The following is a 26,838-nucleotide window of genomic DNA, read 5'->3' on the forward strand; positions in this document are numbered from 1 at the left end:
TAGCTGAAAAAAAAAATAATTCAGTCTAAATGGAAGCCATTTTGGAAGTAGGAGCAATGTACTGTTTTATGTCATCTGTATCTTTTCATCTTCCATTGGCACCATCACCCAGGAGTGGTGCCAGATCTTGCCAACAGTTGAATCAAGCTGATGTTATAGTACTAGCATTATGTAATTCTAGCCATGATAAAAAAATAGATTAGTCACAATTTATCACCTACCAAGATTAAAAACTATGAGCTTTTCTATTTTTTTAGTTCATTTTCCAGCAAGAAACCCATCTCCCCAGTCATGTCTGTATCTTGTTCACAAATGTGACTCTACTTATACTGCAGTTATTCTGTCCTGATATATTTGGGGGAAGTTCCATTTTCCCTCCAATTTCCTACATGTAGCCTTAACCCTTATAGATGTAGCAAGCCATCAAGAGCTGCTGCTTGCTAATAGAATCAGGAAAAAGTGTATAGGCACAGAAAGTATAAGTTTGAAGTGGGATTGGAACTCAGAGAGCTGTCTGAACAGATACAAAGGAAAGTGAACAATGGGCAGAGAACCACAGTATTTTATAGAATAATTTTCTATTAGTGCATGATACTAAAATTCATAATGTTGGCTTATTTTTAAAGTACTAATTAAATAAATTAATACAAATTTGAGGCTATGTCTTTACTGTTCCTTCTTTAAGATGAGGGATTAAGTTCACTCCAGTAGTCCAGCAATGGCACATGACACGTTCCCTCCTATAGTCTTTGCCCTAGACCTGAGAAAACACAGGATTCTGTTATGTAAGGTAGTATTTGCCAAATATTATGGTGGAGAAACTGTTGGAACATCACTCTTAATGAGATGCATTCTAAAATGGTTGTCTGCCTTGCATGCATAAGGCCCTGAGTTCAATCCCCAGCACCACCCCCAAAAAACAAAACTAAACTAAAATGGTTGTCATCCACACTGGACAAGTCATTATGGAACATGAATTTCAGTTCTGAGAAGACAGAAGTGGATCATGTCAGACTAAGACTTCTTAAAGCCATGTTACATCCATCCCTCTCTCCAGCTCACATATGCCCTCCTGCTGACATATCTGCAGCCTATACCTGCTCATTCTCTTCATCATCATTTGATTTTCTATGTACTCTTGCCACCCTTTAGCTTCTTTCTGACCATAATAATCCTATTCTAGGAACAGAAGCTGTAGATCTTTGGAGAGCTGAAATACTCCTGTCACTGCACACTGTTAGCAGGTTTCTATCAGCTAACTGGTCAGATTACTTTCCCTGTTGTCTCAGTCTTTATTAGGTTGCTTGTGTTCAAATTAGACTTTCCAGCAGTAGTTGTCTGAGATGTGATGCCCAAATCATGCTTTTACTTCATTATTTTTTTCATTGACCCTCCTTTTCCTATTCATTCTGTATTTGACTCTAGTTTGCTATTCCTATTCTTAATAACTTGTGGAATGAACAGCATGATCCCCCTATTTGGAATCTGACAGTAAAATAAATTATATAGGAAGTAGAAGAAAACAGCCTTTGTCTCTCATTCCTATGGCTTTGCTAGTTAGTTCCATCTTAAGAAGCCATGCTCACTAAGACAGCAAAGGAAATGTCATAAGAATCTGAAATATATCCTTTCTCAATGAGAATTACTAAATATCATTTACAACTAAGTTCAGAAGTCAGTTTCCATCATTTATAGTGGAGTAATAATGCTTATGGAATTTTCAAAGTTTTCATTGCAATTTACTCTTTTTATACATATTTGGTCATGTGTCTTTACATTTCCTTTTTTCTTCTGATGCTGGCATCATTTTCCACTGAAATTGTATATTTCATTGAAAGTTGGAGAAGTGAGAGTTGTGAATGAAAGAATAAGGATTAAGCAGAGGGAGCCTGGTAAAACAATAGGGAGTAAAAGTGGGGAGAGTCAGCCTGAGGAATAAGGGAGTGAGTAGATGGAGGAGTGTAGGCTGATGTGATTGAGGAGGGTGCTAGCTGAGAGACCAGAAGGCTTCACTGGAAAAAGAGCTCTTCAGTTTGCTCCACTCATAGTCCTTCTATTTTAATAATTTGAGTCAGAGGGAGGAAGGGGCAGGAATGGTTAGGACAACTAATGACAAACACAGGGGTTTGGGTGTATTCAAATAAATGAGTTCATTGATTTGAAGTATTAGGATCCTAAGCTTTTAGCCCATTAGTTCTTGATATGCCTTTGATGCCCATTTATATTACAGTTATTACTTGTAAATGCTTAGTGTTCTTTCTGTGTTTCCTTTCAAAGTAAGTTTTAGAAAAATATGGAACAATTTTTATTTGTAGTTATCATGACCTATTCACTTTTATTTTTAAACTCATGATAAGTGCTTCTCAGTAGCTATGATGCTGTGTTGACAGTATTTGGCTTTACTCTGAAGGCTTTGGAGTATATTCTTGGTCAAATTCTTCCAGGGAGTTGGTTGGAATATTGTGAGAGTCTAAAAAAATCAAATAGGTGGGGTATTCCTCCTCATCTCTACTTTTAATGTGGAGACCTTTGTCTGGGCTTTTTCTTCTTCCTCTCTATCTCCATGACTTACCCTATCCCCCAGATAACACCAGAATTAAATATTCCTAATTGTTTCTTACTCTGGTTTCCATTTTTTTTTCTTCTCAAAGATGTTGCTCTCTCTTAATCATTATTTTAAAAATATTTCTTTGATAATTTTAATTTCAGCTATTATTCATCTTTTCTTTAGTTTATAACTTAAATAGTAAAGTTGATATCAAATTATAATTAGCACACATGTGCACACACACACATACACACACACCAGAGTCCTAAATCCTACCACCCTTTGACATTCATATTCTTTAGGTCTCACAGTTTATCAGGGAGAAGATGTGCTTTTTTGAAGCTCTGAGTGTTAAATTTCTGTAATTTGACTTCAGTTAAGTTGCCTAGTACACAATAGCAACTGAGTAAATTTCACTGTCATTCATTTCCCAAACTTTTTGTGAGTCTTATGCATATTTAGACTTAAGAAAAACCTGTTTCTCCTTCAAATTACTTTGCTTTCAGATCAACAGAGTAAACTCTGCCTTAATGTGTCAACATGGTAAGGGCCATGCTGTTGTATTTCACTCCAGACCACAGAACATAGACCCGTGCCCACCTGCAGAGGAGGGCACAATCTGTTAAGCTGCTCCATGGTTCCTGACATAGAATAGCTCTTGTGAATACCATAAAGAAATGATGACAGTTTCCACTTGGGCATTTTCAAATCAAATTCTTGGTTACATTTTGATGGGACAAATCACAAAAAAATTGTGATATTACCACAGTAGATTGACTTATCACATGGAATAACAAGTTAATCATGACAAATCCTAGTCTTGTTCCTTTGACCAGCCTTTTCCAAAGATTCATGTTGGATACAATAGTACTTCAATTGCTTACTTGAAAGAATTGCCATTTGCAGATATTTCTTCAATAAATTTCTTAAAATAACTTGAGATAAATGCCTATTCTTTGTCAAGTTTCTCAGTACTTCACTATCATGAACTGGTATAGATAAATAGATGCATACATACTCACATGTATGCATACATGCTTAATTGGGACAGAGTTACAGTTGCCTCTGTAATGGCTTGAACTCATACTAGGGCCACTTTGAGTAAATGTGAAAAGCTTTCCTTACAGAATGTCCCTGAAAACCAATAAGCATTCTTAACCCAGCTATCTAGGCAATTTCTGATAGAAATTCAGACATACTTGACAGGTTATACTAAGAAGCCTGGAATATGTACATTATGTTACTCAGTTCTGACTTTAACAATTAAATCAGTGCTAGCCAATCAAATCAACTTACTGCTGATTTGCTGGCAAGTTTATAGGACATCTAAGAAGAGCATGCTGAACACCTAGTGATATCTTTTTATTGGATGTTTACTGTTGAAACTTCAAGAAATTCTTTAAGAATTTTCTCTTTAGAAAATCTCTTCAATTGTCTGTTTAAGACTATCTAGGCCTGAGAAAATTTAATCATGAATTTAATCAGCTTGTAAATGAGAATCAAAAGAAAAAGAGAGAGAGAGAGAGAAAGAGAATTCCCAAGGAAAGAGGATGGGATATTCTGGCGGTTTTGGCAGACACTTAGCTTGTTATCCTGCAATATTGTTTTTTTCATTTTATGTGGTCATTAGTGTAGAGCAAAGCACCCCAGTGCTTTATAATTAAAGAGAGTAGCTTTACCTCAGAAAGAATCCCTGAAGAGGCTTTGTTTGTACAAATAATAAAGACACAGATGCAGAGGTAGCTGATAAAACTTCTTGTACCAAAAGCATCTGTAACTATTTGTGCATGACAGAGTTCTGTATATGACACTGTTCTTGAATGGATAACAATTGATATCTTTGTGCCATCTGTTATTTTGTGTCTGTGCCAAGTGCCAACACCATAAGGTAAAACCAGTGGTTTGTGAGCACTATGTTGTAATAGTACTCAGTTGGAATCTGGTGTTCTAGCAAGCTTCCTCAGGCTTTCAAAACTAAGAAAATACACTGACACATTTCAGAAGATAAAGATAGTCCTCAGAGTCATTGCCTCTTGACTAATCACATTATGGAATAACCATGATAAAAAAAAGGAGGGTTGAAGTTTTATTTTTCCCTGTTGCAGATAGCTAATAGCCCCTCTCAATAGGTGAATAACAAAAGTTTTAAGGCAATTGGATAAGTCAATAAGGTCTCAGATTCTTACATTGAATGTCTCCATTTTTACTTGAATACCTAATCACTGAAATTATGTAAGGTCCATGAAGATTGGTCTTTGCCTCTACCCTCTGCTATTTTCATAATTAATATATGCCACCATTTCAGATACTTAACTCACTGTTGCTCAACTGTTGATTAGCTCCACAATAAATCACTAGAGCAAAGATTTGCTCAGGTAGCAGGAAAGGTGCAATGTTTCTTTGCTTAACTCTGAGAGTATATTTTATTACTATGGTCTGGACTTTTTAAGTTCGTAGTATCTTTATATTCAGCACGGGTTATTTTGAGTAACAGTAAGTGAAGTAAAACATAAACATACCCTGAAGAAAGCTGATATTTCTCCAAAAATTTCAGTGGCCTAACCATACTACACATACCATCAAGCATTAAAGGAAAGTAAAACATTAATAGGAAGTTATTCTATATAAAACAATTCATCTCACAACATCTCAAAATTTAAATGTATAATTGCATATAAATGCTTAATCATCTAGGGTCAATTCAATTATTTTCACCAAATTTATTTTATAAAAAGTTTATGTTCAAGGACCTGTACTGGATTTGTCAAAAAATAAAGAAATAAGTTGAAAAAAATATTGATAGATTTTTCATTTTAGACTGCAATTTTGTGTTTATTACTTGTTTGTAGCTATTCTCACATCTATTTCATTTAACTTTCATAAAAACTCACTGATAAAAACATGGGAAGTCTACATCTAAAATTCCCCAAATAGGAAAGGTCAGTGAGGTAGTCCCAGTCATCTAATCTATCAGCATCAGCTTTCCTCTTTTCTCGTTGCTTTATAATTCTCCTCAGAAACCCTAAAGGAGAAAAGGAGGGTGAAGATAAAGTAATCTGTACTACTCAGTAAAGAAAAATTCCAAATTAAAATAATACTATTAAGGAAAATCTAGTGACTACCTACTTAGAGATTGCAGGAATAACTGTATATAGAATGACTGTTATTAGATCTAACCTAAACTTTTGCCAGTTCTAGCAAAATTAGGTGCTAGATATGAATTAGCAAAATGGAGACTTGAGCTATATTTAAATTTTGTATTTTTGCTAACAGAAAATTAGAAGCTGGAATTAATTGCTAGCTCTTCTGCAAGCTGGCAAATTGTAACTATTTGTCTATCACAATATTTTGATATGGTTTCCAGGGCAGATCTGGTTCAATAGTGAAGGAGAAGCTGTGCTACATAAATTAACCATGTCAGATTTAGACTGGTAAGAGGATGGGCTAGGTAACTATTCTTGAGAAATGTAATGGCGATGGCTGGATACAAGTATCCACTAAAAACCACTGTCCTGATCTGGGTATATGGAAGTTAATTTACCAATTAGGGACATGTGATCAGCAGGCACTTGATTTCTATTTGAAAGTATTCTGATTGTTTTGATTATACTTTGCATATTGCATGATAAATAGGAGCACTTAATGATTATAACAAATTTATGTCAAGGGAGCCAAATCAGCAGAAGATATGTCCTGTATTACATCCCTTTCCTTCTTCCATGAGGCTTCTGCCTAGATATTAACCTAAAACCTAGGCCAAGGTTAGTGTTGGAAGATTATTGCTAGATAATGATCAATAAAGAAACCAAGGAAACAAACCCTGAGGAACAATTTTTTTTTTAATTTACTAAGGGGTAGAAAAAATTAGTTAAAAATGGAACTAGGAACTAGAACTGTTAACACTTCCCTAGAGAATTCAGTCCTAACTTTTTTCCCTAAAACAGCTGAGGAATTGGAAATTCATGTCATTTCATCTGATATACCAGGAAAATGAAACCTCAAATATAGTTCACTTTGTTTAGTAACATAAAAAGCAAGACTGAGTATGTAGGTTCTGGTCGGGATGGCTGGAGGTTAAAATGGAGAGTTCCAATTTTAGACATCCAGTCAAATAATGCAAAATATATTGACAAGTTTGTTAGAGTAGCATACCAATACGTTCTCATTAGTAGACTTGTATCACATTTATATTTACAAATATTAATACCATGATTAATTCTAGCCACTTAAATTCATATTCAAACTAAGTTTACTGAGCACCTCAGGAGGTATTATGAAGGTAATAGTTTGTTGGATTAGTTATTCAAAATTTTCATCATATTTTTCTGTTTTGAATAGCAAAGACAAGAAATATTATGTTAGTGGGAAGTCACCACATAGTCAAAACTGTTCTCTCTCAATGTGTACAGTGCCAATAAACTTCAAATTCAAATCTTTCAGTACATTGCTATTACTGAACACAAGGCTTACAACCAGGAAGATATTGAAATCCAGCCCTACAAAGCAAGGGGATATTATCAATTATACAAGTATCCAATGTCTGACAATTTTTAAACCTCTAGTAGCGTTTGGAAATAACTCCACTTTTCATAGGAATCTCAATGCTGCTTCTCCGGAAGCACATTTAAAGACAATATTTTCTTCATATAAAATTGTTGTTGACATACATAAAGAAAGCAAATTGAAAATTCCATTAATTTCAAATTTCCTATATCATGAAATACAACTAAAGAAAATTATAGGAAACTAATTAAATGTTAAAAATTATATGACCACAGGAAAAAAATACACTTATCAGAAAACTAGTAATGTGATATTTGAAAACAATTTAGTTTCAAAACTGAATCAGGTACAGGATAATATACCAAAAACAATTATTCTGTTTATTCTACTTGTGGTATAATTTCAATAAAATTTTAAAATGTTTCTTTATGAAATTACACAGATTTATGCTATATTTTACTTTTTCAAATATTTTAATTAATTTTATTAGTACATACATACTAATTTATTAAAATTAATTTGTCACCAAATACACACTTCAAAAATACACCATTGTGTTGGGGTTGTAGCTCAGTTGGTAGAGCTTTGCATATGTGAGGCACTTGGTTCAATTCTCAGTACCACATAAAAACAAATAAAATAAAGGTATTGTGTCTTCTTACAACTAAAAACATTTAAAAAATCATTTAATCAATTTAGGGACCTCTTGTACAAGATTTGGGAAATAAATTCTACAATCTGTCTAACCATGTTTTGTACATTAGTACATATATACATGGTGTTTTGTACTATAGTACATATATATATATATACATATATATATGTATATATATATACACACATATATATATAGCTTATCTATTAAGGAAAACTGAAAACTTGTTAGTGTAAGAACTGTGCCTTATATAACCCTATATACAGCAGAAAAAGGATTTAAGATTTAGACAGTGCTCAAATACCTTGGAATGAATGATAGATGCATGAATCTGGTTCTCTGCATATTACATATTACTCAACTTCTGAAACTCTGCTAAGCTGACAATGATATACTTCTATCTCTCACTGTTGTCACCATGCTTTTTAGCTTGCCACTTCTGTGAATTTGTTTTTAGATTCATTTACTTTTGCAGTGAGTCAAAATCTTTCAGTTCACAGATGCCCAGATATATTAAGTGAAAACGCAGACTCAGCAAGTACACAGTACCATGGTTTTGAATCCCAGCCCCTCTCCACAGTAAATGATACTGTCCTGAAATCTTTCTTATTTCCTTCTCCCTAGGCACTCAACAAGGTTGTTTCAAAATCAGGTCATGAAAATTTTGATCACTCCGTCCTGCAGTAATACTTTCATCTTGGGAAAACTTGCAGCATTAGTACTCTGTCGTATTCATTCCACACCTACCACTTGACATTTCTAAAATTTCATTAAATTAGTCCTTTTTACTATTTAAAGATTCATATAGTTACACCTTTTCTTTCTGGGCAAAATCTTAAACCCTTTGAGGAGAACAGACCTCATATTATTTCCTACAATACCTACAATGCTGATTTACATATAATAGTACTAAAATATGCAATTTTAGTTGGGCCTGGTAACACATACCTGTAATCCCAGCAGCTCAGGAGTCTGAGGCAGGAGGGTTCAAAGTTCAAAGCCAGCATCAGGAAATTAGCAAGACCCTGTCTCAAAATAATCAAAAGGGGATATGGCTCAGTGGTTGAGTGCCCAGTACCATATACCATATACGTATATTTATTTAAATTATTTCTTTTCTGCTAGTTCAAACTCCTAGATTTTCTTGATGTGTATAAAAAATGTCTTACATTGGTGCTATACAATCTCAGTAAGTGTTTATTTATTAGCATAAATATATGCTTTTTTAAAAAGAAAAAAAATATTATTAAAAGATGTTTTAAAAATCAGAGTGGTCAGAAGTTTTCAGATTTTGAAACACATGCATTTTTAACAAAGTGACCATGTCAAACACTAACCCAAATGTGTTTACATTTATAGTCAGTGGCTCTATATATAGAAAGTCTAGGAAATGACCTATTTTGCAAACTCAGTATAGAAAGTAAATGTACAGTAACTAAATCACTGAGTTTGATGGGTGATATAAATATTATCTTGCCTCTCTGAATCATTCTTCAGGAAAGACTTAATACTTTTAAATAGGGAATCCGCAATATTTTCCTAATATTTGTAAATGCAGCAAATATAACTTGGCAGAGGCAGCTCAAACAGCTCTTCCTGTTACCAACAGTGATCTCCAAAATCTGAAATTTCAGCATTACAGTCACTCCATACAAGAGAATTTATAGTACATCACACATTACTTTGCTTTTTCAGTCATTAGCCCTTTATGAAAATACAGTGAAAAATGTATATTCTCTTTTTGAGTAGGTGTTGATTATTTTGAAGTGTATTCAGAGGGTATACACCCAAGGGCCAGTGATGTCATCAACATAACACACTGTCTAAATCACTACCTCAAATTTCCATTTATACACCAATTTCTTTAACAAACTGCTGAACTATTAGCATATATGTTAAATGTTTTCCTGTAAGTAAATAAACAGAGTAATATTTTATACATATCTTATATATGTGACTCCTGACAATCTCTCTCTTCCATTGTTGATCTTTGTTGTAATAGGCAAAATAATAAATTAACACAAAGCTAGCACTATATCTGATGACACAATTTTACTGCCTTTGGAGTTATTATTACTTGGTTTTATTCCCTTCTTGTTTTGTCTGTTTTCTTGTAGAAAATTTTATACAAAATACATGAAGAAACTCTTTCATCCTCAAAGAAAACAAAACACCTACTGAATATAAAAACACTCTTTGAAGAAAATTATAAGCTATGAGCAAAAAAAAAAAAAAAAAGAAAGAAAAAATCTTTATTCTCTCATATTTTGGGGGATGGAGTCATTTTTTATAGTCCTTACCACTGAGACCAAAGCAACATATTATCCCCTATTTTAGCCTGAGAATCAACTTTCATGGTTTTACCGTGAAGATAATCAAGAAAACTTTGCTGAATATCCCTATATTTTCCTTGATTTTCGTGGTTTTAGAAGTGTTTATTTTTTAAAAAAGCTTCTATATATTCTGATATCCTTGTATCTGATTTATAAAGGATAAATAAATTTATATTCCACTGTCCTACTAGACATCTATTTTCTTAAATAAAATTCTATGATATAATTAGACCTATCAGCATATAAAATGGTTATAACTAACTGCCTTTCAGGTATAAAAGGCAGCATTTTAGCTATATTTTTGTTAGGCCAACATTTTCCTCATGGAGGCTATTATCAAATAACCATATCATATTGGACATATAAATATGATTGGAAATAAAATAGATTGTCTAATTATGAACATTTAATTAAAGCATAATCAATTCACTCTCAATTATATTAATGTTGTCTAACCTTTTGAAAAAAAATATAGAAATTTAGTTTTCTTGTTTCTACTCCTTTATTGTAACATTTTCAATAACATCTTAAATTATCCTTCAAAAAATAAGAAATGATGGCCATGGACTATATAATAACTAGTAAAATAAGCCAAAAAAAGGACTTTTGAGAAAGAAATTTAACAATTGATTTTCTACATATGAATTAATTTTTATTCTATAAGTTTGATAATACATGCCACATATGGTCTTATTTAACACAGTATTCCTAACCTCTCAAATTTGATTTTCTGGATTAGAACTATCTTTAAAAAAAAGAAGAAAAAAAAACTTCTAAATTTTTCCTTAATGCCTTTACAAACTGTACAATGTCTTAGGAAATGCTTTTCACATAGAAATTAAGTTATCATCTCCTGAACATAAACTAAATACAAAATGTAAACCCTTCTAAATTTTCAAGAATGGGTCCATGATCACCAGTAAGTTACTATGTCTTCTGCATGCTTATCCATCTTCTTGCAGATTCATCTTTAATTGTATGAAAGGAAAAACTAGATGGTTTCCCCTGTTCCTTCATTCCTAAAACAATTCTAAAATGTTACTTGAAAAAAGCATTCTAATTTATTTTCAATTTTATTTTCAGTTGATTTAATTATGAAAATGAAATTTTATAGCATGTATCCATTCCAAAACGCAAGAATGGCTCCATGACATCATGGTCTATAAACCAAATTCAAAACTTAATTGTAAAATTTAGTCTGTTATATTTTATTTTCCCTGAATTATAAATCATACACGAGTGCAAATTATGGATACTGCAATTTCATTTTCTGAGAAAGTTCTTTGACTTTATTGAACTTTCTGGTTCACTCCAAGTCAACTGAAAGAGTAATTTTAACTGAAATAAGACTTCCTTTTTACAGTTTCTCAAATATCCCTTACATTGCTGAATAAAAGAACAGAAAGGGTTGAAGTTTTAGAGGCTTACTATGTCTCTTTGAATGCATCCTCTCTTCTTTACTAAAAATTTAATCTCAAATACAGTTTGACTTTTTTTCTGTCAGTCAGTTTTCCAGTTTCCATCTTTGTTTGGTTGTTAAGTCCAGCTTATTGAGTTATATGGGCACAGAATAAAATTCTAAGAGATTGTAAGGAGGATCAAACCATATTTTCTTTTAATTACTTTTTTTTTAGTTGTAGGTGGACACAGTATCCCTTATTTTTTATTTTTATGTGGTGCTGAGAATGGAGCCCAGTGCCTCATGTGTGCTAGGTGAGCACTCTACTGCTGAGCCACATCCCCTGCCCAATCAAACCATATTTTAAAACTGATTTCATCAATAAGAATGTGTTGCATAATTTATCCAGCAACCTTCACTAATTTCCTTCTCAAATCCAATGTACAATTATTTTTTATGAAAGAATACTATTCCCTTGATCAATAACTTTAAACTTTTCACTCTTGCCTCAGAATGGAGTCCATACCTGATTCTCCATATTTCTACAATGTAATTCCCATCTTATGTTTGTTCTAAAGAAATTGAAATAAATCTTTGATCTATCCCAGCTGTTAGTTTTTGCTTTGTTTTTCTGTGCTTTAAACATCATTAGCCAAAACAGCCTTTTGCTTTTTAGAACTACTTACATAATTTTGATAGTTATATTTGGAATGCATGTTTTCAATTTCTATTCATTTTTTCTATTTCATAGCAGAGTGAGGCCTGTTATTATAATTGTGTTTCCCATATAAAACCTCCTGTTCTTCTACACATTTACCAGTTGTCTCTTCAATCTTTGAGTCAAGGTCAGTGTTTCCTAGAGGAGCTGGTCTGTGAATCTGTGCAAGACATATGATAGGAAAAATGTTTTTATCAAGAGAAAGACTTCTTCAGAAAAATCATCAGTTGAACTTAGTACCCTGTGATGTTGGTTTATATTTTGCTGCTATCTCCTTATCTCATAACAGTTTTGAAGGAATGCTAAACCTCAGACCACACATTAAAACAGCACAGCAATGGATGATTGACCTTAAGAATAGCTGCTGGAATGGGTAGTCATATTTCGAATGTATTTTGATTGTTTCTTTTAGTTTGGCCCTTGTTCTTATTAAGCAAATAAAGAGAGGACCGAGTTAGCTGAGGGTTTCAATTAGATCCATGTTAAAAGAATCTTTCCCCCAAAATGGCAGAGAACCTGGGATAAAATACCATCTTACATGAATATGCATCGTATTACTTTTATTAAAAAAATATACATTTTACATTGAGATGATTGCTAAACCTGTGTTTCCAGGAATTCCTTAGCATTAAACTTTAGAATATAAAACATAAATATTTCAAAGTGACCACGTCCTGTTTCAAATGTAGATAATTATGTAATTCATTTTGAATAGAACATCTGGTATAAACATATGATCCTATTTTTTCTTGTCCTAATATTAGAAAAAGCACAAATAATTTTTCATTGGATACATTATATTAGTCTATTTATTTATGCCTATATTTTAAGAGTGATATAATAGAATTTACTTTTTCTATGTTGGTTTTTATAAACTTTACACTTTATTCTTCTTTGGTATATTTTAAAAAAATCAGTTTGTTTTCTTATTGTGGGTTTTAAGAATCCTTTCCATATTTTGGATGAAAGTTCTTTATGGCATGTATTGGCAAATATTTTTCCCCACTTTTCAGTCTGACTTTTAATTTTCTTCACAGTGTATTTGCAAAGCTGAACATTTCAATTTTGATAAGTACAAATTTTCAGTTGTTTCATGGATCCTGCCTTTATTGTTTTAGATAAAAGCCAGCACCAACCCCTAGGTCATGTGGTTTTTCTCCCAGTTATTTTCTAGGGGTTGTGTAGCTTTGGATTTTGAAATCATATGGTCTAAATGTAGAATTAAAATCTGTCACATGGAATACATATGGGATGCTTGAGAATTTAACATCTCATATTTAGTTTCTTTTATTTGTAAACATAAATAAATAAAAGGAAATAATGGTAATATTTTAAAGTTGTAGAAAGGACTAAGTAAAGTAATAAGTATGTTAAATATGCTACCACATTAATGAAAGTGAAATAAACCCTAAAACCTTCCTGTATCAACTTTTTCTTCTATATCCATTCAACCAGATCCTACAAACTTCTCAACATATTCTTCCAAATACTCCTTTTTCATATGTTCTATACAGAATAAATTGGGATTAATTTAAAACTTCATTAGGGATTGTCTTCTTTCAGACACCAAATAGATGGTGTTCTGTACATCAATTATTTGATTCTCTAACTGGATTTATTAAAAAATCCATTTTAATTCTCACAGTAACTACCTGGAATCAGCACAGATTTCACAAGCTAAAGGTCTCAGTTACAAAATAACCCTTGCTTTAGATGGCAGTCACAAATCTCAGCTTGCCACTGTAACTTATTAGTGATAAATTTAAAGGTCCTCTGGACCATCCCTAACTTTGTATTGATAACTTCTAGAACACCTGAAAAAACTAAAGAAAACATTTTGTTATGTGTATTGGTTAATTATAATGAACGAAATTTGCCAAGCATGGTGGCACATGCCTGTAATCCCAGCAGCTCTGGAGGCTTAGGCCGGAGCATCTCAAGTTCAAAGCCCGCCTTAGCAACAGCAAGGCACTAAGCAACTCAATGAGACCCTTTCTCTAAATAAAAGACAAAATAGGACTGGGGCTGTGGCTCAGTGGTCTAGTGCCCCTGGGTTCAATCCCTGATACCAAAAATAAAGAAAGAAAGAAAAAATGAAATTCAGTGACAGCCAAATGGGAGAGATGCATAAGGCAAGGTATGGGGGAGGAGGGTAGATTTTCCATGTCCTTTTGGGTTGTACCTCCCTTACAGCTCCTGTATGTGCTCATGAAAAGATAAATTGTCATATATTAAGTGCATACTATTTTTGTTGGACAATGAAATAATTTAAGCTATTGACTTAATACTCTTAACTCCTGGATTTTCTCTTGTAAATATTGGATTTGTTAATTATTAAGAACACAGTATTCCTTGTCCCTTTAAACCCAGAAAACAGCAGATGACAAGTGTCTGGGGGTGGTCTTTTGAGAAGAAATTACTTGAGAAGCCTGTGGCACATCCCTTTAATCCTAGCAACTAGGGAGGTTGAGTCAGGAGGATTGTGATTTCAAAGCCAGCCTCAGGGACTTAGTCAGGCCCTATGCAATTTATCAAAACCCCATTGCAAAACAAAACATAACAAGTGATGGGGATGTGTCTGTCTCAGTGGTAAAACACCCTGGGTGCAATCCCAAGTACAGTACCAAAAAAAAAAAAAAAAAAACTTAAGAAGAAAGGACTCTAATAAGGGCAAGCTTAGTGTTGTCCCTTCTACTTGGTAAGTAATTAGAACTGTACTTAAACTGGTATCCTCCATATAGGTGGGCAGTCTTCACTTTTAACTCTTAAGTGACAGGACTGAAGACAGTCCAATGCATGTTTTGTTTGTTTTTAGTAAACAAGTTATCATTTAAAAAAATAGTGTTTTTGTAGTTGTGAATGGACAGAATGCCTTTATTTGTTTATTTTATGTGGTGCTGAGGATCAAACCCAGTGCTTCACACATGCTAGGCAAGAGTTCTGCCACTGAGCTATAGCCCCAACCCCCAATGCATGTTTAAGGTCTGTCTTCAGGTGCTTAAAGACTTAAAACTAATTTAATATTACTTTTTAAGGTTTTTCTTGTTTAGGTATTTTTTATTATACTTTAAATCAAAACTATATTATTTTGCTTATGATTCTGGGTCTTATCTGAAATGAGCAATTGTTTTCAAGAAAGAAGGGCAAAAGCTTATTGATATGTAATGCCAAAAGAACACATGAACTGATCTCTGATCCACCTATTAAGAAAAAACACTGACATATTTGTCCCAATAATTTACTGTTTTTATGAATTATTCTTTCCAAATAAATTAGACATCTGTATATGTATTCAAACATTAGAAGAACCCCCGACCCCATTCAGAACATTTGCCAGATATCTTGAACATATAAGAAAAGAAAATGTTAAGTTTAGAATTAATTTTGAGCACTTGTTACTTAATGGCTTTATTCCAATTGAAGTCCTTAATAACTTTAAAAGTTCACAATTTTACCTCCAGACACCTAATATTCTGCATGTCCATATACATTTAAACAGGGGTAATACATAAATGCATTCACAGGGAGTACTTTGCTACATAAACTATAATTTGAATGTGGTTAGAAATCCATTAACAGTATTTTTTCTTTAACCTAACAGTGTTTTTATAATTATTTTTTGCTTCCCTCAAAGCATGATTTCCATTTTTTTTTTACTTATACAAATTGTTGAATTCTAAATGGTACTGTGAATAGTCCAAACTCTATTTTAATTGACTACTTTAAATAACCAATAGGGCAAGATTTTCAAAGCCCTCTTTGAGGGGAATGGCTAAATTATGAAACATAGTAAAGCATAAGTAGTTTTTTTTGTTTTTTTTAAATAGACAAGTATCATTAAAAAAATTTATATAGCATATGCTGTACATAGTAAAGCATAAGTTGTTATTAAGAGTACACATTCTGGAATCATATTGCCTTGTTTCAACCTTACTTTGCAAAGTTTTAGATGTGTGACTTTGTTTAACCTCTCTGTTTTTCAGTCTCTTCTATAAAACTGTGCCACTTAAAAGATATGATCTATGTGAATGTCTTAACAAATGCCTTGCATTCAGTAAACATTCATTATCAATAAATGCAATTCAATTTGAATCATTATTCTTCAGGTTATGCATAGTGAAAAACTGACTTTTGAAATAGAAATTTTTAATAAAAATGAATATATTCCATAAAGTGTATTTTAAGAATCATTTAATTGACTAAAATCCTAACACCTATTTATTTAAGTATTCCTATTCTTAAGCATTTTATGTTGAAGTGGCTTTTTGGATAATATTTTTATTTATTTAATTTTCTTAATATAAAATATTTCATAATAAACTATACTGAATAATTTATACCATGTGAAAAATGGATTCTATGAGAATAGTGAACTCTAATATCTTTCAGTATCTGGAGCTTTCTTTCATCATAATCCAAAGTGTTCGAGTTATACATTTAATCATGACTGCAAAGGTTGGTCCTTTTCACTAGGTATTTCAAAGAATGAAATGTTGAGCTCATTAATAGCCAGCACGCTAAAAGTGAACCTTACATCAGGAGAAATTTTCCATAGGCAGACTTGATTGGACTCTAATGAGTGCACTCAGTTTCACATCCTCTAGCCTTTTGAGGTTAGCAAAATCTCGAAATCCAAGTAGTTTGTACAGCCTTTTAAATAGAATAAATGATTACTTTAATTTAGGCATGCTTTCCAACTCAGACTCTATTAGTCGTTTTGCAAACACACTATATTTGAAGAATTTTAACTCAATGTTATTGGACATCCGTATGGCCATAAATAATTGAATAGGCTGTCTTCTAGGTGTAGACAAATGACACATTCACTAGATAGTGTCTGAAAAATCATTATTTGAAATAATCTAATAGGTCAAATACATTCAAAGAATTCTCACAGATTATCATTCATTGAAAAAGTAAACATATATTTTAGGATATATCCCTGTAAAACTAATTATGCTGCCACTTAAAAAATTCAGAAGAAAGATAAGCAGTTACAAACACTTTTAGTTTTGCTACAAATACAAATATAATTTGAGAGCAAATGTGATTGACTTAAGTTATCTGCATTTAACTCTATCATTACTAATTTTCACTTCACCTTAGCATTTCATTCCAATGGCCATACCTTTCCTCTTGTAATCACTCAAAATTTCCTACCTCTGAAATATAAAATTCCAACAAAATCCTGTTCATTGATGGAAACTTTCTGGCTTCCAGACTACCAGATTCTAAATGTGATTGCTTTTCCAGTTTTCGAGTTTTCCCAGTGATTCAGTCTGTGAAATCTGAGTCTATGACTCACCCCATTAGTTTCCTTCTGAATTCTTTCTTTCCAGAACCTGCTTGGCTGTGCTTCTCAATGTCTTGTCACCTTGTCCTTTTACCTCACAATACTGGATCTCCACCCATAATATCAAAGTACTGATTTTTTGATGTATAAAAGATACATGTTTCAATTAGTTCTTGGTGTATAACAAAAATTTCCAATTCTAGAAGCTTAAAAACACATTTTTTAAAAAATCTGATTCTCTGATTTCTAGTCAGTCAAGCATTTGAACAGTTTGCCTGGGCTGCTCTTTTCTTCAAGTAACCTTGGTATTAGCTGGATCACTCGGTGGAATTTAGTGGGTGACTAGTCTGGTCTGAAAGACCAAAATGGTTTCACACATCTGGAATGATAGTGGGGACAGCTGGAAGGCTAAGCTTAACCTTGCTCTTTTCTTCTCTATCTAATCTCAGGTCTACTTCTCATGGTCTCGACAATAGAATAGTTGTGTTTATGAACATGGGTCAGGCTTTCTTGAGTGGGTGTTTCAAAAGCTAAGAAGTGGAACTCACAGTCTCTACTGTTCTGAGCTCAGAAATTGGTACAGGCTCAATTCTGCCATATTCTGGTTAATTAATTTACAGACCCCATCCAGATTTAATGAAGTGGACATATACCTCACTTCACCATAGGAGCAACTTTGGAGATATTCTGGATATCTTTACTCCTTTATATCATTAATGCATTCATTTACTCAATCAGTAATGGTTTGCATCAACTATAATACCAGATACACTGATGGATTTCTGGGCTGAAGCAATGAATGAAGATATTTAGTTGTTTCATAGTGGAGATTACAAAAACAAGACAGGAAAACTGGAAATTATATTCAGGAATATGTACAGTGATTTTTAACATTTAAATGTAAGGGAGATAGTTTATTAACTCTTCATTAGAGATGGGCTTTCTGAAGAGGTAAAATCAAAGAAATGAGAATGAGCCAACCATTGAAAGAGCAAAGGAAAGAACATCTCAGGCAGAATAAAGAAAGCCAAATGTCTAGAGTCTTGTTGAAAGGCCTTGTTTTGTAGCATAGGAAGAAAACCCATGTGTCTGGAACATAATGATCAAAATGACGATGGTTGAGAATAAGAGCCAGAATTTATAAGTCCTTCTACACCTGATTAACAAGCAAGGGTGAGTCAATAGAGTGTTTTGAGAAAGAAAATATTATGAGAAGATTTCTCTTTCAAAAGGCCATCTGCCTACTGTTTTAGTTAGCTTCTTCGATGGCTGACTAAGACTTGACTAGTAGTAACAATTTTAGAGGAGGAAAATTTTATTTGAAGGTTTATGGTTCCAGAGATCTTAGTCCATAGACAGCTGGCTCCATTGCTCAGGGTAGAACATCATTGTGAAGAGAAGAGGCTTACATGATGTTCAGGGAGCAGAGAGCAAGATTCCACTGGTCAGATACAAAATACGTAACACAAGGGCACAGTTCCAATGCCCACCTCCTTCAGCCACAGCCTCGCTGGTTTCACTCAATTAATCTCTGTCAGAAAACTAATCCACTGATTGGGTTACAATCCAATCATTTCACTTCTGAATGCTCTTGCATTGTCTCACACATGAGTTTTACAGAAACATCTAATTCCTAAACCATAACACCTATCTAAGATTAAGAAGAGGCTAAAGAGAAACATGTTGGCCTTTTAGCAGGTGTGATGGCACACACCTGTCATTCCAGCTATTCAAATGGTGAGGCAGGAGGATTTCGGAAGCTGAGGAGTTCCAACCCAGCCTAGACAACATAGAGAGACCCTATCTCAAAAGGAAAACAAAAACAATAACAAGAAAAACAGTAGGGTATTGCAGAATATCCATAGTAGTCTATGTGATAGACAGTGGTAGAAGTAGTAGAGAAGGAGAGAAATACCTGATCTTTTCATGTATTTGAAAGATAGACTCAATAGAAATAATTGTTTTCTAATTGTAGTGTTCTTGAATAACAGTTATTACTTATCTCTAGTGTCCATCCTCATATGCCCCAAACTTACATAGCAATATTATATATGCTTCACAGAAAATGCTTTCAATACAGTTAGTTTTGGTATCCAGCTTCTCAAAAATGTACATGTTAGATATATTGGTTCTTAATTTGTTTCTTGATAAATCTGATATTTTAGATCACTGCATATTCTTTGAAACACATAGCTTCTTTAATTTTTATAACATGCATTTCTGGATCCCCATTTCTCTCTGATTTTTTAAATTTATTCTCCATTAGTAGCTTTTATTTTACTTTTACTGTATAAGCAATTATATTCAATAGCATATCCAAATTTGATATTTGGTTTTATGCTCTCAGTAAAACTCTTACTTGCAGTAAGTCTTTTCTTATGATCCATATTTCTACTTGCCTAAGATGTGTTTCTGAGCATATAAAAAATAAGACAGTCTACAAAGTCTTTCCAGGAGAAACAAATGAGAATGCTGGGAAAAATTTTTGTAAATATTATTAAAATCGTTATAATGCTTATTTAAAAAAAAACTTGTTAAATTTAAGTGAAAACAGTACAGTGATGCTACTTTGACCCTAATGAATCTTCAATTCAATTTTGCAGACCTGGAAATTTTTGGTTCTATTTTTATGACATCTGTGGGCACAAATCCAACCCCATGGTATTGACTGTGGGAGGGTCCCACTGCTTTTCCCAAGCAGCTGGAATTCAAAGGTGGCATCTACATGACAAGATTAAAGCTTAAGTAAATACAGTCTACACATTTCCACTCTCAAGGGAGTAAAAGAAACTTGCAAGTTTGATGTAAGGAAGTTGACAATAATATGGAAATTAATACTTGAAATTATTATTACTAGCTGGCACTTGGGTGCATTTTTAACTCAAATTCATGTCATATGAATGTATAAAAAAGCCTTGAGCCAGGAATTTAGATTATTGTGATCCTAGGCAGCAATGCTATTAGTTACCCATGGATGCAAATCTTCATTGGATGAAGAAGAAACATTTTCAGCATCAAAGTTGAAGGACAATCAACAACAAAGAGTAAAAATTAACCAAGAACTCACAGAAGCAATGAACTTTGAGAGAAAACCAGCAGGAAAACACTCTCAAACTTCATTTGTCATTATCACATTGTATAAAACAAAACAACTACTTTGTTTAATGACATAAAAGTTAAGCTTGACTATATTTATAGAGAATGAGGATATTCATTCTCTGTAGAAAAGAGGTATAGCAGGTGTACAAAAGAACTACGCAGAAAATTTGTAAGTTAAATCTATGTTATTGGAATTAAAAACACAATGAATGAGGTAAGCAGATTAAACAGAGTTGTAGAAAGAATTAATGAACTGCTGGACATGCTGGTGTATACCTTTCATTCCAACAACTCAGAAGGCTGAGGCATGAGGAACAAAAGTCAGAAGCCAACCTCAGCAAGTTAGTGAGACCCTGTCTCAGAACAAAAAAAATATATAAAGGACTAAGGATATAGTTCAGTTGTAAAGTGTCCTTTGGTTCAAACCCCAGTACAAAAAAAAATCTGTGCAGAAAAATTTATTAATAATTTAGTACAGAGCAAACAAAAAAATGAAAAACTTGGAAGAGAGGTTAAAAAGTATGGAAGATAAAAAGGATCAAGTAAGATTTTAAAGAAGGCAGCAAGCAGACTAGTTGTTTGAAGAGCTAATGATGAGAATTTTCTACAGTTTCTTCAAAGAAAGACACCATTTTAAATAAATAAATTTAAGAAGCCCAATACATCTCAAACCTATAAGTAAAAAGAAAATTGTGCCTAAAATTATTGTATGGAAGCTGTGGAATACCAATGGCAAAGATATTTTGAAAGTTACTTGAAGAGAAAAATATTTTCACTTCATAATGTAAGAATTTGGGCTGACCCCTCCACAGAAATAAGGCCAACTGAAAATAGATTATATTATTGATGTGCTTAAAGAAAATAACTGCTGACCTATGACACTATATGCCTGGGGAAATATTTTAATAATACAATTAAATATATATTTTATAATATATTTTAGAAATCAAGATTGAGAGTTCACTAAAGATATGATAGAGATTTCTAAATGATTACTTCAGAAATAAGTAAAGTGACCACAGATGGAATGTCGATAATGAAAGAAGAAATGAAAAGCAAATAAGCTAGCATATGACTACATAAATTTAAACATTTCAGGTAGAAAAATGATAATGTATAATAGGAATTTTTAAAAAGCAGAAGAGAATCAAAATCCTTGACCCCATAACTTATGTCAGGATGAGACTCAAAGGAACAAAGTTACCTCAGATTGTTTTGTCCATAAATGTGGTAAGAATATCAACTGAAGTTTTTTAGAAAACCTGTATATGCATTTTGCAATTTTTAGAACAATCGACATAATAGAAACAGTAGATAAAATTCTCAAATAGTAGTAACAAATTTAGGGATAATAATCTAATCCATTGATCTAAAAGAAGGCAATGAAAAATTAACATCAGAAAAAAATAGAAAACAAAAAATAAGAAGGTGCATTTGTATCCAGCTATGTCCACTATTATAGTAAATGTAAATGCTAAGTGCTGTGGGTAAAAATAAAATGATTGTCAAACTCTCTTGAAATAATAACACAAGCACATGCTGTTCAAAGAGATGCTTGTAATATATAGGGATACTGAGGGCATACTAATAAAACATGGAAGAATATAATATGAAAATACTAATTAAATAAATGCCTGGGTAACATTAGGCAAAATAGACTTTTAAAAAATAAAGAATAAAGATTGGTTTATAGTGATGAAATCTTCATTTCATGCAATTTTTAATTTGCATGTCCTTAATAGCACAACCTAGAAATAGAGAAAGCAGCAAAGAGATGGAACTACAAGAAGAAATTTTAAAATAACTAAAACCTTTTAGGAGATTTTAACACTTTCATCTATGTTAATCCAACTAGAATCAGTAGGCAAAAATGAACACCTATGTAGAGGATCTGGATAACTTGCTTATCAGATTTGATCCCCCAAATCCTAGTCACATTCCAAAACTGATGCTGTTTCTTTTTTGGAATCATACTGGGGAAAAAAAAATCTAGTATATATTTACCTATAGCAAATGTCAACAAATTTGGAGGATTGAAAACAATGTACTTTTTTCTTTCTGACCAAATTCAGTTAAGTAAAAAAATCAAAAGCAAAAAGATAATCAAATATGACCAGAATGTTTAAAAATGATGCAGCTCTTTGCTTACTGGGTTTTCCTACTGTGTGGCTCATATGTACAGAGTCAAGATGTTCACCATACCCCAAATTGCCTGTCCTTTTCCCCACTCTTTGTTGGAAAGCATTATATACTGACAGCATTGTCTACCTCCTTGCCTAAGGTACCATTTATTGTCCCACTGACTTCACCTTAGTTCAGGCTTTCACCAATGGTGGTATTTTCGGTGTAACTTCTCTTCCCTCTGTGGTTTATGTTTTTCCTATCTGTTACAGCATTTTTCCTAAAATAGAAATAACAGTAACAACAATAATATGGTTAAAATCTGGAAGGTCCCCTTAAAAGATGGTGTGTTCAGTAAATCAGTAGTGTTCAAAGGTGAATAATCACATTATAAATGATGTAATCCCATCAGTAAATTAATTTGTTGGATTAATAATTTGAATAAACTACTGGGTGAAAACCAAAGTCAGGTGACATGTAGCTGGAGGAAATAGGTCATTGGGGATATGGCCTTGGACTATATCTGTCCCTTTCCTCCCCTTCTCTTTCTCTCTCCCTCTTTCCCCCACACCCACTCCCTCTCTCTCTCCCTCCCCTTTCCCTTTGTCCCTCTCTCTCCCCTTCACCATTACTCTCTGTCCCCTTTATCCTCTGCCATGCCCTTCCACCATGATGTTTTTGCCTTAAAGTCTGCCAATCATGGACTGAATACTGTGAAACTGTGAGCAAAAATAAATCTTTTCTTCTTAAATGGCTTATGTCAGGTATTTTGATTATAGTGATGAAAAGCTAACACAAACATCAGTAATAATAATTTTATCGTGTATATCTTTTATTTATTTATTTTTTTTAGTTTCACCAATACAAACAGGATAAAACTCAAAACTCCATAGCATGACACTCAAGATCCTTAGACTCTCTGCCTCTCCTTGTTTATTTCCTTCCAAGCCCTCATGGTCTTTTGTGCATCTACTATGCTACTCCACTTGCATTTTTCTGAAATTCCCTCCCTTCCCCCTACCTACTCAAGCACCTACTGCTCTATCAGGAAAGCCCTCTCTTATTGAGTACCTATCTGACTATGTCCTGTGTATATGGAAGACACAGCTTGAATATCCCCTTTCTTAAAATTTCTTGCTTAGTTAGTCCTCACGATATCATTCACTTCTTCATTACTTTCTACCTGGAATTTTTTCATAATTAAATTGTGTATGTTTTTTAAATGTCTGCCTTCTGTGTTGTCACGAAGTATGTGAAGGCAGGAGTTTTTTGTTTGTTTTTGTTTTATCTTGCACATTTTTTGAAAAATTCTTAGCGCTTTTTGAAAAAAGTCTTAAAGAAAAAAAATTGAGAGAATGGATAATATTGAAACAAATAAGGCATATTAAAATCATCTACTGAAAGTAGTAAAAAAGATAAGTCCAAGATTGAAAATTAGAAGTGATGCCAATATTACTTAAAACAAATAAAAAAAAAAACAGATGAAATAACATGTAAAGAAGATTATATTAGGCACTCATAATGTTGTAGTCTTAAAACCTTTTAGAATTTTGAAGTAAGGCCCATTGAATACAGTTGTACAGATTTTATACAACATAACTCACAGGAGAGGCATGTACATCTAATTAAGGAGGGAATTTTGAGCCAAGCATGGTGGTGCATCCCTGTAATCCCAGGGACTGAGGAGACTGAGGCAGGAGGATCATGAGTTCAAAGCCAGCCTCAGCAAAAGTGAGGCACCAAGCAACTCAGTGAGACCCTCTAAATAAAATATAAAATAGGGCTGGGGATGTGACTCAGTGGTGGAATGCCCCTGAGTTTAATGCCTGGTACCAAAAAAAAAAAAAAAAAAAAAGAGGAAATTATGTTGTGAAATGTACCCCTTAGTGATTGTAGAGAGTTTCATAGAATGAGAGAATCACATCATTACAACTCAGGAAATAAGTTTAATTTATTATGATAATTAAGATTTTTAAGACAAGGACTATTTTTTATACTTTAAATAATAAAAGAAGTGTATTTTGTATACTTTAAATGGATACAATTTAAATATTAGAAATCTTAGCATCAAAAAAAAAAACAGGTACTTAATGTAGCAAATTTTAATTACTTGAAAAAACAAATCACAACTACACCAGCTAAATGAGCCTTGCAATGGGCTGAAAACCATCTCCACTTGTGGTATGATTTTCAAAGTTTGCTTAAGATTTACATATGAATATTATGACTTATACATAATATCATAACAAATGATTTAGAAAATAAATGTATATAATTGTGTTGCCTACTTTATTAAATAATGAGTATCCAGAAGCCCATGGACTATGCCTCACAGAGGAATAATTAGAATTCACAAATGCTTATAATAGTTTGAAGCCACAGCTTTATTCTGCATTTCATATCAAGAACAACATTTGGCGGCTGGCAGTATAAATAGTCATGACAATTTTTTTTTCTGGAAAACAGAAAGAAAAAAATAAATAACTCTGCTTGTTTCACCTGCAAATGCTTTTGTAAAGCAATGAGGCTTATTCACTGCCCATACTCAGCAAATCACATTTCCCAGCCCTAGCCAAATTTCCTGGGCCTAAATATGTTCTCCACCCACCTCTTATCCTCCTTCTTTACAGACTATATTCTTAAGAATAGCTTATCATAATAAGAATAGCCAATATGAATGGCTTATTGCAAGACTCATCTATTTTAATATATCTTTTCTACAGATCCCCCTGCTGTGGAACCAGCATTTCTGGAAATCCGGCAAGGACAGGACCGAAGTGTCACCATGAGCTGCAGGGTACTGAGAGCCTATCCAATCCGAGTGCTGACCTATGAGTGGCGCTTGGGCAATAAGTTATTACGGACGGGTCAGTTTGACTCTCAGGAATACACAGAATACCCAGTGAAGAGTCTTTCCAATGAAAACTATGGGGTTTATAACTGTAGCATCATAAATGAAGCTGGAGCCGGGAGATGCAGCTTTCTTGTTACAGGTAGGATTCTAAAGGTTTGGCTTTTTTATATTTTTTGTATTCTTAGAACAAGAGATCTTAGGTCCATATCATTGTAAGAATGAAAACATTGCATAATGAGCAGTTTTACCAGGAAAAGTGTATTTCTTTAGTTAGAGCTTCTGTTAGTTTATTTTCAAGGCAAGTCTATCATAGTAGTTAAAATTGTACCTGTGCCAATAAAATTGCATAGAAATTTATTGTAATTCAGATGAAGTGAGTAATGAGATTGATTACTTTTAGTATATTAGTAATAAAGTGGCAAATTTTGTAACTAGCATTATTTAGCTCAGATTGCAAAATGTAAACAGAAATCTGCTCTGATTTTCTTAATAGCAGGATCATTTTGTTTTGTTTCTTATTTATTTATTTATTATCTTTCAATGTAGAATGACTCTCCATTTTATCCTTGACTTACCAAATTTTCACAAATATGGTAGAAAAAAGAGAAAAATACTGTCTGGTATACAATAAATTAGGAAGAAGTGCAGATAATTTTGATGTCATTATCTTCTTAGTATTCCCTCTGTATTGTCTTCCATACTTTAAAAAACTATTTTCATAAGCTATATACTAAAGTGAATGTTATTTTTGAGGCAGGATTTGAGCACATATTAAAAGAAATACTCATTTCATTGTTATTTTGTCCCAGGTAGCATTAGTTGTAATAGTGTATATTAGGAAAAAAAGAAACTGGACATTAAAATGTTTAAAATATTCCAGACATAAAAAAATATTCACTAATCATATGAATTCTTTGTTATTACTTACAAGAGAACTCTGTGAATATAATTTTCCTTGAGCCAGTTTTGCCTCCTGAAATGAAATATTAGAGAGGTAAAGTGTGCCTGACTTACCAAAGAGCATGACTATATTGTGAGCTGCATCTTGCCACCTCTTGGTTCCACAAAGCTTTTCATTAGGTTTATTTCACTCCAAGGTTTTCTTATTCTGATTCTTAAAATAGACTACTAATGCAAAGCCAAAAGATCCTAGGACACTGCTGTTTATCAGATGATCAAACTTCCAATTTAGAAATATTTACAAGGGAAAAGAATGTAGTTTGTTACTCAGTGGGTATTTTAAATGCCTCCTTTACTTTCAATCTTTCTTTATGCATTATTTTCCATACCAATAAGAATTTTTCAAAGGTGGTTA

General features: G+C 32.9%; 1 protein-coding gene across 1 annotated transcript in view; it reads left to right on the forward strand.

The window, feature by feature from the left end:
* Nucleotides 1-26,838, forward strand: part of Mdga2 (MAM domain containing glycosylphosphatidylinositol anchor 2) — a 260,412-nt gene that overhangs the window by 123,773 nt on the left and 109,801 nt on the right. The window contains exon 5 of the mRNA XM_048798622.1: nt 25,393-25,662. Within this exon, the coding sequence (XP_048654579.1) occupies nt 25,393-25,662 (270 nt within the window). The remainder of the gene's footprint in view (nt 1-25,392; nt 25,663-26,838) is intronic.

This window comes from Marmota marmota, unplaced genomic scaffold (assembly GCF_001458135.2).
Source record: "Marmota marmota marmota unplaced genomic scaffold, marMar, whole genome shotgun sequence".
Lineage (NCBI taxonomy): Eukaryota > Metazoa > Chordata > Mammalia > Rodentia > Sciuridae > Marmota > Marmota marmota.